The sequence below is a fragment of the Equus przewalskii genome, chromosome 1 (assembly GCF_037783145.1).
Source record: "Equus przewalskii isolate Varuska chromosome 1, EquPr2, whole genome shotgun sequence".
In the NCBI taxonomy this organism is placed as follows: domain Eukaryota; kingdom Metazoa; phylum Chordata; class Mammalia; order Perissodactyla; family Equidae; genus Equus; species Equus przewalskii.
The window spans coordinates 135115962-135130941 of record NC_091831.1 but is presented as its reverse complement, the minus strand read 5'-3'; the positions used below and the strand labels follow the sequence as shown (position 1 = coordinate 135130941).

Here is a 14980-nt window from a genome sequence, read left to right as displayed (position 1 = left end):
CTCTCTGTATTTTATTGTGTGATTTGGGTGTGTCTTTCAAGGAATCTGTCCATTTTACCTATGTTGTCAAATTTATTGGCATGTAGTGTTTTTATGTTATTCCCTTATTGTCCTTTGAATAAGACATAGAATAGAATAGAACCTATGGTGATGTTCCTCCCACATTTTTGTGGGATTTTTCCTTACCTCGTTCTTGATATTGGTGATTTGTGTCTTCTTTTCCTGATCAGTCTTACACTAGAGCCTTACTAAATCTGGTTTTGTTGATTTTCCTGTAATACTTTTTATTTTCCTTTTATATTGATTTCTGCTCTTTATTATTTCCTTCTCACTCTTTACTTTGGGTTCAATTTGTTCTCTTTTTCTCATTTTTAAAAATGGAAGCAGAGACTGTTGATTTGAAACCTTTCTTCTTTATAATATAAGCATTTAACATTGTTAAAATTTCCTCTATGTATTCCTTTAGCTACATCCCACCAAGTTTGATGATTTGTCATGTTTTCATTTTCATTCCATTCAGAATACTTTCTAATTTTCCTTTTGATTTTTTTTTTAACTCATGAGTTATTTAGAAGCTTGTCATTTCATTTACAAATATTTGGGGATTTTTCCAGATACCTTTCTTACCGATTTCTAATTTAATTCCATCATGGACAGATAATGTATTTGGTCTTATCTGAATCATTGTGAATTTATACAGACTTGTTTTATGGCCCAGAATACAGTTTAAATTGGTAAATATTCCATGTCCCAGTGAAAAGAATGTATAGTTTGCATTTATTGGGTGCAGTATTCTATAAATGTCAGTTATGTCACGTTGCTTGATAGTGTTGTTCAAGTCTTCTGTATCTTTACATATTTTGTGTCTCCTTGTTCTCTCAATGACTAAAAGAGGGGTACTGATCTCTGAATAGAAGTGTGGATTTGTCTACTTCCCCTTTCAGTTTTGTCAATTTTTGCATCATGTACTTTGGAGCTCTGTTATTAGGTATATTAAATATTTAAGATTGTTATATCCTCTTGAAGAATTTAACCCTTTATTATTGTGACATAACTATATTCTGGTAATAGTCTTTGTTCTGATATGTACTTTGTTAGATTTTAAGTAACTTTAGCTTTCTTTTAACTAGCTAGCATTAGCTTACCTTTTTCCATCCTTTTTCTTGTAACTCCTTTATATCTTCTGTAGGCGGCACATAGTTGAGTTTTCCTTGTCTTTAAAGTTTCATCCAATCGGACAATCTGACTTTTTAATTGGATGTTTAGGCCATTACATTTAATGTGATTATTAATATGGTAGGGTTTAATTCTATTAACTTGCTATTTGTTTTTTGTTTCCATATGTTCTTTTTTTGTCCATTTCTTTTTCTCCTTCTTTTGAATATTTTTAATGATTCCATTTTGTCTCCTTTATTGGCTCATTATCTTCACTTTTTTTGTACATGTTTTAGCATTTATCATATACATCTTCAACTTATCATTGTGTACCTTCAAGTATTATTTCATGAATAATGTTTAAGAAACTTTTAGCAGTAATACTCCTATTTACTCTCTTCTGCCCCTTTTGCTATTGTTGCCACACATTTTACTTATACACAAACCCCACACTACATTGGGACTTTTTTGCAATTTAAAGAATTAACTTTTTAAATTAAAAAAAAAATTTACTTGTGGTATACTACACATAGAACTTAGCCTCTCGTTTGTTAAGTGTACAGTTCAGTAGTGTTATATACATTAACACTGTTGTGCAACCAAACTCTTACCTGTGTCCACTAAACAGTCCCCATCTCCCTCTCCCCCACCCCTGGCAAACACCAGCCTACTTTCAATCTTTATGATTTTGACTACCATAGGTACCTCGCATAAGTGGAATCATACAGAATTTGTCTTTTTGCAGCTGGCTTATTTCACTTAGCATAATGTCCCCAAGGTTCATCCAGGTTGTAGCATGTCAGACTGTCATTCCTTTTTAAGGCTCAGTAATATTCCATTGTATGTATATACCTCATTTTGTTTATCCATTCATTGGTTGATGGACACTCGGTTGCTTCTACCTTTTAGCTACTGTGAATAATGGCTGCTATGAACTTGGGAGTACAAGTATCTCTTTGAGACCCTGTGTTATCATTTTGGGTATATGCCCAGATGTGGAATTGCTGGATCATATGATAAATCTTTTATAATTTTTTGAGGAACCACCATACTGTTTTTCGGTTGCAGTTGCACCATTTTACATCCCCACTAACAATGCACAAGGGTTCCAATTTCTCCATATCCTTGCTAACACTTGTTAGTTTTTTTGATAGTAGTTATCCTAATGTTTATTAGATGATATCTCATTGTGGTTTTGATTTGCATTTCCCTAATGATTAGTGATGTTGACTATATTTTCATGTGTTTATTAGCCATTTGTGTATCTTCTTTGGAGAAATGTATATCCAACCCTTTGCCCATTTTTTAATTGGTTGTGTTTTGGTTATTGATTTGCAAGTTTTTTAAATATATTCTGGATATTAACTCATCAGATATCATTTGCAAATATTTTCTCCCATTCTGAAGATTGCCTTTTCACTGTTGATTGTGTCCTTTGATGTAGTCCAATTTATCTATTTTTTCTTTTGTCACCTGTGTTTTTGGTGTCATACCCAAGAAATCACAACCAAATCTAATGTCATGAACCATTTCCCCTCTGTTTTCTTCTAGTACTAGGTTTTAGGGTATACATTTAGGTCTTTGACCAAATTTGAGTTAATTTTTGTACATGGTATGAGATAGGGGTACAGCTTCATTCTTTTGCATGGAGATATCCAGTTTCATAGCACAATTTGTTAAAGAGGCTGTCTTTTTCCAGTGAATGGTCTTGGCATCCTTGTCAAAAATCATTTGGCCTTATATGCAAGGATTTCTTTCTTTCTAGTCCATTGGTCTATATGCCTTTCCTTATGCCAGTACCACATTGTTTTGATTACTATAGCTTTGTAATAAGTTTTGAAATCAGGAAGTGTGAGACCTCAACTTTGTTATGCATTTTCGGCTATTTGTGGTCCCTTGAGATTTCATATGAATATTAAGATGGATCTATTTCTGTAAAAAATACCATGGGGATTTTGATAGGGATTGCACTGAATCTGTAGATCTCTTTGAGTAGTATTGACACCTTAATAATAAGTCTTCCAATCCATGACCTCAGACTATCTTTCCATTTGTCTTTAAATACTTTCAGTAATGTTTTGAAGTTTTCAATGTAAAAGTCTTTCACCTCCTTGGTTACATTTAGTACTAAGTATTTTATTCTTTTTTATGATATTACAAATGGAACTGTTTTCTTAATTTCTTTTTAGGAATGTTCATTGTTAGTATATAGCAACACATCTGATTTTTGTGTGTTGAATCTGTATCCTGCAACTTTGCCAAATTAATTTGTAAGTTCTGTTTTGGGAATCTTTAGGGTTTTCTACATATGTGATCACATGATCTGTGAACAGAAATAATCTTACTTCTTTTTTATTTGGGTGCCCTTTATTTCTTTTTCTTCCCTTGCTGCTTTGACCAGAATTTCCAATGCTATGTTGAATAAAAGTGGCAAAAGCAGGCATCTTTGTCTTGTTCCTAATCATAGAGGGAAGGCTTTCAGACTTTTACTATGGAGTATGATGTTAGCTGTGGGCTTTTCATATATGGCTTTTATTATGTTGAAAAGTATCCTTCTATCCCTTGTTTGTTGAGTGTTTTTATCTTGAAAGTGTGTTCAATCTTGTCAAATGCCTTTTCTGTATTAATTGAGATGATCATGTGGTTTTTTCCTTCATTAATGTGGAGTGTTACATTGACTGATTGATTTTTGTATGTTGAACCATCTTTGCGTTCCAGGAATAAATCCCACTTGGTCATTGCATATAATCCTTTTCATGTGCTGTGGAATTCAGTTTGCTATTATTTTGTTGAGGATTTTTGCATTAATATTTGTCAGGGATTTTGGTCTGTAGTTTTATTGTAGTGTCTTTGTCTGGCTTTGGTATCTGGTTAACGTTAGCTGGCCTCATAGAATGAGTTTGGAAGTGTTCTGTCCTCTTTAATTTTTTGGAAGAATTTGAGGATGATTGGTGTTAATTCTTCTTTAAATGTTTGGTAGAATTCACCAGTGAAGCCATCTGGTACTGGCTTTTCTTTGTTGGGAGATTTTTGATTATTCCTTCAATGTCCTTACTAGTTACAGCTCTGTTCAGATTTCCTGTTTCTTCATCACTTTTGATAGCTTGTGAGTTTCTAGGAATTTATCCATTTCATCGAGGGTATCCAATTTGCTGTATACAACTGTCATAGTATTCTCTTATGATCCTTTGTATTTCTGTGGTATCAGTTATAATGTCTCCTCTTCCATTTATAATTTTATTTCTGTAAAATCAGTTGTAATGTCCCCTCTTTCATCTCTGATATTATTTGAGTCTTCTTTTTTTCTTAGTCTATGTAAAGGTTAGTCAATTTGTTGATCTTTTCAAAGAATCAACTCTTGGTCTCATTAATTTTTCTCTACTGTTTTTCTGTTCTCTATCTTCAACTAGCTTTGGGCTTAGTTCTTAACTATAAAGTTAACTTGTTGACTTGAGACCTTCTTTCTTAATGTAAGCATTTACAGATGTAAATTTCCCTCTTTGCACTGTTTTCACTGCATCTCATAAGTTTTGGTATGTTGTTTTCATTATCTGAAATTTCTACTTTCTAATTTCTCTTGTGATTTCTTCTTTGGTTATTTAAGAGTATGCTGTTTAATTCCCACATATGTGTGGATTTTCCAGGTTTCCTTCTGCTATTGATTTCTAGTTTCATTCCACTGTGAACAGGAAAGATATTTTGTATCATTTCAGTCTTTTAAAATCTACTAAGACTTGTTTTGTGGTCTAACATACGATCTATTCTGGAGAATGTTCCATGTGCACATGAGAAAAATGTGTATTCTGCTATTGTTGGGTGGAATGTTTTGTATATGTTGGGTCCAGTTGGTCTGTAGTTGTTGTTCAACCAGTGTTGTTCAAGTACTGTTGCCTTAGTGATCTTCTATCTGGTTGTTCTATCCATTATTAAAAGTGGGGTATTGAAGTCTCCTTATTGTAGAGCTGTCTGTTTCTCCCACCAATTCTATCAATGTTTGCTTCATATATTTAGGAGCTCTGATATTTGGTGCATATATAATTGTTATAGCTCCATGGTGAATTGACCCTTTTATCATTATATAATGCCTTTCTTTGTCTCCTGTAATTGTTTCTATTTTGTCTGGTATTTATTACAGCCACCCCTTTTCTCTTTTGGTGGAATATCTTTTTCCAAACTTTGATTTTCAATCTATGTATGTCCTTAGATCTAAAGTGAGTCTCTTGTAGACAGCATATAGTTGGATCCTGCTTTTCTAATCCATTCTTCCAAACTATGGGAGAGTTTAATCCATTAACATTTCAAGTTATTACTGATAAGAACTTCTTATTCCATTTTGTTCTTTTCTATATATGTTAAAGCTTTTTTGTCTCTTATTTAAATGTCTTAATTTCCTAAACGTTTCAGCCCTGCTTCTTCTCAGGGCTTTAGATGTTGTATTTTATTCCTCTGCCCAAAATCTCTTGCCCCTAGGTGCCTGTGGTTCTGCAGACCTTCTGCAATTCTCATGTGCAGTGGTGCCCACTAATGCTTTCAGCAGCCTCCAGCCTGACATCCAAACTATGCCACCATTCCATCAGTACTCTTGAGTCAGGCAAGACAGAAACTAGTCCTTCAGGCAGCCCCCAGACAAGTCAGAATGTCATAAGCAAATTTCACTTTCTTTCCATCCTGAGGGAGAAGCCAGGAATTGAGAGGCTTCCTTCCACTATGCCTGGAAGGGTGAGGGGAAAGATTGCGCATAAATGCCATGAAATTTCCTACCATTTTGAATGTGGTTTTTTTCTTGTTTGGCGTTTACTTGGTTGCTGCTGCTGTTTAATTGGCTTCTAGAGTTCTCACAATGCTACATTAGCCTGTGTATTGTGTATTCAGTGTTTCCATGGGTGTTCCTTGGCAGAACAAGGGCCTGGAGCTTTCTAATCTGCCATCTTGCTGATGTCACTCTCAATTATCTTTTAGATTTTTTAAAAAGAAAAAGTGTACTAATATTTACCACATGTTACTATCTGGTACGCTTTTTTTTCTTTCCTTTTTACGTGTATGTAGATTCAGATTTCCTTCTAGTATCATTTTCCTTTTGCATGAAAGACTTCAACATTTTTTCAAGTATACTTGAAAAATATACTTAATGTATATTTTGTACTTAATAACTTCTAGTGATCTGTCTTAAAGTTCAATGATTCTTTTTCTGCATTGTCCACATTACTGGAGAGCTCATCCAGTTAATTTTTACTGAGATTACAAACTTGTTCTCCCTTGTCATGGGCAGTGACTGAATTCTCTGCTCAGCTCTTTACACCACAGCTGCTGCCTATCATGGGTTCCTAGGCATCTCACCTTGCACATGTATTTAGGTGTCTGCCAAGGATTTGAGGGAAATATGTATGCAGATTTTGAGGACTCATTTCTAGGATTTCCCACCTGGAAATTCTACCACCCTGGCAGCCCTGCTGTCTCATTCCTCAGCCCAATAAGACTGCTACTTTTTGCTTGAGGTATATCCCCTGTGAACCCTGAACTGGAAAGTGCTCTCAGAATCCAGCTGAATGTGGATCTCAACCAGTAAGCTTCCACTTTTTCAAGGATCATATCAAATCCAGTTCCTGTTTACTATTGATTACTCACCTATTGCCTTCAAGTATATTTTTAAAATTGTGTCCAGAGTTTATATTTGTTACTGTCAGGAGAGCTAGTCCAATACAAGCAACTTTGCTATTATTGGGATTAGACCTGAGTTGTTATTTTAAAAATGTTTTTTAAAATGCAAGAGATGTGAGTATCATTAAAAGTGATCAAAGTTACAGTAATTTGGTAATGTGAAGAAAACTATCTACAAAGAATTTTATATTTGTTATAAAATAGTTTTTATTACTGATGCGATGATAATTTTTTCCATTAAAAAACTGCAAAGAATATATGGGATTTTTTTTTCCTTTTGCAGGATGTAGTGAATGAAGAACAAAAAAAAATTGAAGCATTAAAATCAGAAAACAAGAAGCTAGAAAAACAAAAAGGAGAATTAATGATAGGATTCAAGAAACAATTAAAATTAATTGATGTTTTAAAAAGGCAGAAGGTGAGTCTATCCTAAAAAAACAAAGTTAAAATAAATCATAGATATTATTTAGAGCTCTCTACTAAAATATTTAATATTCCTACTTTAGTATGTTTCTTATTTTGACATGATTAGGCAGAAAATTTTATCAACATAAAATGCATTAAGCATACAAAATGTATTTAATGTGTTATCCAAGCAAATGGATATTTTCAGGCAAGTAAACTAGTAATGTGAAAAATGGGACTAGTAAGTACAGTATGGGTACTCCTTAACTAAATAAAGTACCATATACAAGAATAACTATTATCTTAGGTGATTGGTTTGCTTCTTGAAACCTTAAGAGTGAAAACTGATTTTCCAAACCCCTATTGTTCCAGTCTCTACACATGAGTTATCTGGTGGTGAGAAGATATGAATTCATGGTTCTGCCACTCTCCATTTTTGCAAAGGTTAGGTATTAGTAATATTAATTCATGGTTCTGCCACTCTCCATTTTTGCAAAGGTTAGGTATTAGTATTATTCTCTCAAGAGTAGGTTGGTACAATACCACTGTTCGACAAGTAGGCTTTTATAGGCTGGCCCTTGAATGTAATTACAATTTCAAATATGTTTATTGGAATATTTGATAGCATATTAATATACACATACTTCTCAAATTTCCTGTTGTTCTGTGGTCTAGTCTTAATATTAAATTAGACAATATTGATTTTTTTAAAACCAGATGCATATTGAAGCTGCCAAGATGCTGTCTTTCACTGAAGAGGAATTTATGAAGGCACTTGAATGGGGAAATTCATAAGTGATCTACTCTAATTAGTCTGTATAGCCAACTGTGCGTGATGGGTATATGTTTTATTTAAGTTGTAATAGTTTGAATTATTTGATAATGAAATCAAAATACTTCTAAAGAATTCCCTGTTTAAATTTGGGGAATACAAAATTGATAGTGTTATTGGGAAAAGGAAATATTTTGTAAAATAAAGCAATATGAAATAACTTTTGACTCGGCTATCTTTATGATCTGCTAGCCCTTTTCAACAGTACTTGAATAGAATATATGTTCTGGAGATTTAACTCTAGTTAATAAACGATAGTTTCTGAGAGAAATGCTGTTTTTAATTTCTAATTGACAATTAAGCCCATTAGGTAATAAAGCACTTTAAAATTCCTCACTCTTTGCTTTTCTCCTCCCTTATAATGGACAGAAAAAGATGCTCCAAACCCAAATTAATTCTAAATACTTATTATTTCCCTAGCCAAATCAGGGAAGTAAATTCCCTAAACATAGACAGACTGTAGCCTGAATGGGGATACTGAAGAATCTCTGAACAGCAGGAGTGGTACAGAGAAGTTAGTCCTCTGCTTTTGGCCTATAATATGTTTTTATATATGGAGTGTTGTATAGAACTCAGATCTTCAAATCATCAGTACAAAAACAACAGTTTGACTAAAAGCGATTAATTTTGCAGTTAAAAAATGCTTAGTAATTTGTTTAGTTTTTGTCAAATGTTTCCTTATAGATTAATTGTTTACAAATGATGAAATACAGATGTTTTAGAAAATCCAAATAGACAATGGATTCTTACTATCACTGATCTGTAAAACAAAAGTTACGCTGACATCTAGTGGTAACATACAAAAGAATCCAGGTTTTTTACCAAATCTTGGTGATATCACTTCTCTTCACAAATTGCACTCCTTTCCTGATATGCTTTCCTAAACTCTTCACCAAGCATATCAATATCATCCTCTTTTTTAAATACTCCCTACAAGAAAAAAATTTTGTGGGTTACTTTGAATGCCAGAATATTTCACTAAATGCTGTAAGACTCACAAATATGTAGACATGAAATTCGTAGTTATCTCCAAGACAATAAATTCTATTTAATAGATTTATGAAGAAAAACATTATTTTCTGCAAATTATAACTTGATATATATACTGAATACTTTTAGACTGACTCGATTTCCTGATTTATCAGCTCCACTGTTGGAACTTATCATAGGAATCTGGGCTCTTCTACTTTACTACTACAAGCACCACTGCTTGGACTGGCTGAACGGGAAGGAATTTAATCTATCCCACACCCTACCCTTGTCTTGAAACAGCCCTACAATGTAATATGAGGGAGGTCAGGGTAAAGAGACTGAGCTCAGCCAGACTCCTCATGGGATTGGCCCTTCCCTCAGTTCTACGGCTCATCAGCAGACATTCTAGTCTTGCAGATGGAAGACTCAGGTTTGGAGTTAAGTCATTTAAGCAAGCCCTTTGAAATTCTTCATTCTTATTTACTTATTTTTCATAGTATACAGTAAAAGGCTCTTTGAAACAAAATTCAACTTAAATATTTACTTATAATCTAAAGGATCTAAAGAATAATTTAGGCCATTTGGGGCCATTAGGACCTAAAGGATAAAAATCATTTTAGGATATTAGGTTTATTAGGCTCTCCCTATCTCCAAAATTATTTCCCTACAAAAACATCTAAACCCCAAGACTCTCCCAGAATTTATAGTCTATTTTATGAAATTTATCAATTCCATATGGTTTTTGTGATTAACACATAATTTTGTACTCATTAATCCTGTCTAACCAATTAGACTATAAGGTCCTGTGGACAGGCAATAATTACTTATATAGTTCTCTTTCTTCTTCCTTCCTTAGCACTGGACTAAACATAAAATATGCACTCAATTCTTCTAATTGAATAAAACATCAAATGGCATAATTTCTTTATTTGAAGGATAGAAATTTTATTTACATGAGTCCAGATGTTTATGTGGCCTGTGAAACTTGGTTATTTTATTTATTGTTACAATGTATCTGAGATACACATGAAAATTTGCTGTCTTCTGGAAGTACTTTCAAAACCCCAGGTTACCTAGTACCACCTAGTTATAACCTACTATTACAGAGCAGATCTGTCTCAGACTCAATTCAAGCAAGTGTCTGTTATTGGTGTTAACAACTACAAGATTTTGCTGTATAGAATCAGATTTGGTGTACAAAATATCACAACTGGTTTCAAGTAGTTTAGTTTTAGACCTCCTACACTGAGAGCAGAGAAAACCACCTCTAAGATTTACATTCCATAAATTTAGCTCATACTTCTAAGAATGTGCCAAAACCAACACTCTCGTTTTGGAGATGTTTAATGACTGGCAAAAATCACACTGCTGCTTCGTAACAGCAAGGAGTGAGTGAAACCCAGGCCTTCTGAAATCCTAATGCCATGTTTTTCCCCCACTGTTAGAGGTCATGAGGATTACACTTTAAGTTAAATCTCACTTACTTTAGGGAGATATCCTAGTAATTTTGAAGCATGTTCTTTGAGAAGTTTTAGTCTTTCTTCTTCAATAATTGCATTAATACATCCTTGTCGTCTTTGCTGCAACTGCCATTCTTCCAGTTCCTGTTGCTGGAAATGTAAATAAAATTTCATTAGTTGTCACAAAATACATTAATCTTATGAGAAGCTGTTGAATAAAACTACTCTTGCAGTGAATTAGATAAAATTGATTATTTGACACTAACTTCAAAGGATGCTAGATAGTGTATATATCTTTTATGTATATTGTATCTATCTTATCTTTTATAGTTACTATGCCTTTAAAGTTGCAAGAACAGTAGTCATGATTGACTGGGCTTTTAGGGAGGCCAGTACACATTTTCAGGACAATGTCTTCATCACCAAGGAAAAAATGTTCAAAGAAGTAATTTTCTAATTAATTCAACAAATATTTATGGAATGCTTACCATATGCCAGGTGCTGAAGGCAGCTTATAGTATAAGATAAAAAAAGGTAGATAAAACAGAATAGGCATATCTAAGAGAGAAGTATTTCCATATGTATTAAATTTTCAAAAGCCTGTATTAAGCACAAGAGTAGCAGCACGAGTTCCAGCAGAACTAGTATTTCTCAGGAAAGAGTTCTGAATACTCTTAGATAATGACACCAAGTCTGTGCCATATAATGTGGAAAAAATGACTAGCTTAAAAAATTTCGGGCTTAAAAGAACTCTTATGGAATTGTATCCAAATAATCCTATTGGGTAGGGAAGGTTGCTAAGAGAAGACCACTGAAATAGTGATGAATTCCTGCCAAGAATTACTTTAACGTAGTATTAATGCTAAAGCAGGATGTCTCTTTTTTGGTACAACGAGAGGCAAGCTTCCATATAACCTAATAACTCTTCAAAGTTACTGAATGATATGCATACACTTTCTTTAGGACATCACTCACTCACTTACTCAAGATGGAGGTAACAGTATTATTTATCAGTAGTAGCCTTAATTCTTCTCTCACCTCTCTAGATCTAACTGGTCACCAAGTCTTATCAGTTCTTTTTTTTTTTTTTGGGCTGGGAAAGATTTTCCCTGAGCTAACATCTGTTGCCAATCTTCCTCTTTTTTTCCCCCCTCTCAAAGCCCCAGCCCATAGTCGTATATTCTAGTTGTAAGTCCTTCTAGTTCTTCTATGTGAGGCGCTGCTACAGCCTGGCTAGTGACAGGTGAAGGGTGTGGTTCCACACCTGGGAATCAAACCCAGGCCACCAAAGCAGAGCACACCAACCTTTAACACTAGGCCATCAGGCCTGGCTCTCAGTTCTGTCTTCTTACCATCTCTCAGATGGATCCCTTCTCCATTTGCATGGGCTTTCACCAACTATCACTGGGACTACTGTAATAACTTCCTTGCAGGTCTCCCTCTCTCCAGTCTTACTCCCCTCACATCTATCCACACTACTGCTACTTGAGTCATGTTTCCAAGTGCAGATCTTATCATGTAGCTTTCTTAATTCTTCAGTGGGTCCTGTTGGATAAAGTCTACCTTCCTTAAAATAGCATCCAGGCATTCATGATCTGTCTCCTCTCTGCTATACCAAGACATCCACCATCCCTGTATAATTATAATCACTTGCACTTGACATATCTTATTATATAATCACTGTTTTTATATATTTTTTTCTTAACCAAGACCACAAACTCATAGATGACATGGACTTAGTCATATTTATCTTTATGTTCTTAACACCAACCAGCACACAGAAAACATCAATAAATATTTTCTAGATACACTAACGATTGGTCAGAAAATTTATAGATCATATGATTAGTAAACAGACATCTGACATCATCTGGCACATAAAAGTTTCTGAGTTAAATGTTTTGTGGATGAGTAGATGAGCTGATTGCTGTTCAATGATAATGACCAAAAAAACCCCAAAACACTTCTTACTTTGTCTGCAAGGAATTGGTTGCGACGTTCCTCAATAAGTCTTTCCACAGCCCTCCTGTGTTCGAGCTGCTTCATTCTTTGTTTCTGAGCGTTCATTAATTCTATTCGATCATCCTCAGCAAGTTTAGCTAGCATAGCTTTTCTGAAGATCTCCTCTTCCTCTTTTGCAGCCTGTAGTACTAGTTCCTTCAAGGCCATTTGTTCTATAAAATTTTGCTTCAACTCCTTTTGCTTTCTCAATTTCTCTTCTGCTTCTTCCTAAAGAACAATACATATGAAAGTTAATTCAGTTACGGTTTCTTTACAGCAGATTTATAAAGAAAGGGTAGGATATAGTTTGCTTAAGCTTAATGTTACAATATGAAATGAAAGTGAAAAAATTAAGCATTTTCAAGGTAACATGTTGCCCCATCCTGTTAAAACTAGTTGGATAAAGTACATGTTACTTTTGGATTGCCTCCATTACTTATTTTCAATTTTAATTTGTAGGTATTTATCATCTTGTTTCTGTACTCAGAATTAACACATAACTACTTTGAAAGAGCTGATATAAAATGTTTTTCTACATGTGAGTTTATTAAATCTGTGGTCTGCATAATTTGTATCAACCATGAGTCATTCTAGAATCTTGCCTGAAACTGTTGTTCAAATCATTGACAAACATTTTTCAGAACAATAATCTAGCAATGATAATCAGAAGTTTTTCAGGGAAATTCAAATTTACTTGGAGCAAAGTCCTTTACTACAAACTTTAATTTTCCCAAAATCTTATTATGAAAAATTTCAAACATAACTGAAAATATAAAGAATTTCACAGTGATTTCTGAACACCTAGATTCTACCAATAGCATTTTACCATGTTTGTTTTATCATCTAGTCTACTCAGTTAGGACGGATGTAAATTTTAAATCCTTCTCTAATCTAATCAACCTTGCCCAATTCTAACACAAGCTCCAGGTAAGCCAGTATCTTTCAGGCATCCAAAATATTGCCTTAACAACAACAGCTCTATGGTCAGGGTTCTTACTTATCAATAACACAAACTATAACAGAGGCCATCAGGGAGCATACAGAACTTCCAGGAAGGCCAGGGAACTGCTCAAATTCTGTGATGGGGACTCTACCAAAGCTACCCGCAATGACCTGATCTGGCGTGGCTGTTAACTCATCTGCTCACTTCCATCTTCACCCCTTGATGGGGGGTGGGGTGGGGGGGGTGGGAAGACAACTGTTGGAGATAACCTAGGTCACATGAAGAATTCCAGCTCAGAGAAGAGAAATGTAGTTTAAACTTTATAGTCTTTATGGAAGACAAATGTTTTTAAAAGGGGGTAGGAGTGGGCTTTAAGTGAGCCAATCTGCAGTATCAGCGCGAGCAACTTTGTGCGCCACATCCGACCTCTGTCTCTTCACTTATCCCCATCTAATAGCTTCACAATCCTACCTCCTCCTTAGTCTTCTCTAATCACTCTAACCGATAATTACCTCTCTTTTTGGCCACTTATCCCATTTAATTTTTCCATCATTTAACTTTATTTCATATGTACATGCCTATTCCTCACTAAAAATAAATTCCTAGAGTGCATATCTTATTTTTCTTTGGGATGCTGGGCACATAGTGTTTTTATAATACGCAGTTGGTGTTCATTTGCCATGTATTATATACAAGTCAAAAGGCTCACTGAAGGCAGAGATGCTGTCAGTTAGCTTTGAATTCCTCAAGAGCTTATAATGCTTTGCACACAGAAATTTAGTACATACTGAATGAAACAAATGAACTGCTCACATTTCCTGGCACCCATCTCCCACACAAATTTTAGTTTAATCCAATGGTGAAGACAGCTGGCTAAAAACAGGGAAGAGTTTGGCAAAATAAATATATATTAAACAAAACTATCTCTTTTCAACTAAAAGTGTTCATGTACTCTTTGACATGCCTGGATCAGGATTATATAGTTATATAATCTGAAATGCATAGTTTTCTATCCTTTTCTATGTTCTAAAACCCATTATGTGGTTTGAGAAATAGCTGTTCACTGAAGGTTTGAAATAATTTGCTGTAAAACTACTCTGAGCCTGCAAACTTTTAGAGGTTTCTTAGTCTGGGTTCTCCTCTGAAAGCAGAGCCTTAAACAAGGACTTGTAATAGAGATTTTACCAGGGAGGTAATCTTAGGAAGCAGCAGTCAAGGACAAGCAGAGCGAAGCAGGGAAGCAAGAAAAGCCAACACAAGGGTGCTCCACTGAGCTGGTTACCACCATGGGCACTGAGGCTTAATCCTGCCAGGGCCTTGTGAGGAAGGCATGGAGTGCCTTTCAGGACCTTCCTGAAGGCTGAAAGGAAGAAGCATTTACCCCTTAATTTCTGTCCACTGTTGCTGAGGGATGCCCCAGAGGACACTGACTCCCTGACCCCACCCACACCCCCACACCCCCACACTTAAGGAAGCTGTCAGTACAGTCAGACTAAGCCCTCACAACTGTCTCCACAGCTGTCACTGAAACCAGAGGCGAGGCTGAGAGGAGGT

The 14980-nt window shown here is 34.9% G+C and overlaps 2 protein-coding genes across 12 annotated transcripts in view; one reads left to right on the top strand and one right to left on the bottom strand.

Annotated features, from left to right (window-relative positions):
- TEX9 (testis expressed 9) overlaps window positions 1–8210 on the top strand; it is a 50717-nt gene extending 42507 nt beyond the window's left edge. For all 9 annotated transcript variants that reach the window (XM_008516274.2, XM_070579419.1, XM_070579436.1 and 6 more), the window contains 2 exons: window positions 7097–7231; window positions 7936–8210. In XM_008516274.2, coding sequence (XP_008514496.1) covers window positions 7097–7231; window positions 7936–8013 — 213 coding nt within the window. In that variant the 3' untranslated portion in view covers window positions 8014–8210. The remainder of the gene's footprint in view (window positions 1–7096; window positions 7232–7935) is intronic.
- The window catches only part of MNS1 (meiosis specific nuclear structural 1), a 58001-nt gene that overhangs the window by 6845 nt on the left and 36176 nt on the right, over window positions 1–14980 (bottom strand). Inside the window, exons 8-11 of one of the 3 annotated variants that reach the window (XM_070579381.1) lie at window positions 12454–12711; window positions 10507–10632; window positions 8873–8980; window positions 6996–7153 (exon numbers count right to left, since the gene is read on the bottom strand). In XM_070579381.1, coding sequence (XP_070435482.1) covers window positions 8888–8980; window positions 10507–10632; window positions 12454–12711 — 477 coding nt within the window. In that variant the 3' untranslated portion in view covers window positions 6996–7153; window positions 8873–8887. Of the gene's footprint in view, window positions 1–6995; window positions 8981–10506; window positions 10633–12453; window positions 12712–14980 lie in introns of those variants that run through there. The other 2 variants (XM_070579388.1, XM_008516276.2) reach the window with 2 other exon arrangements.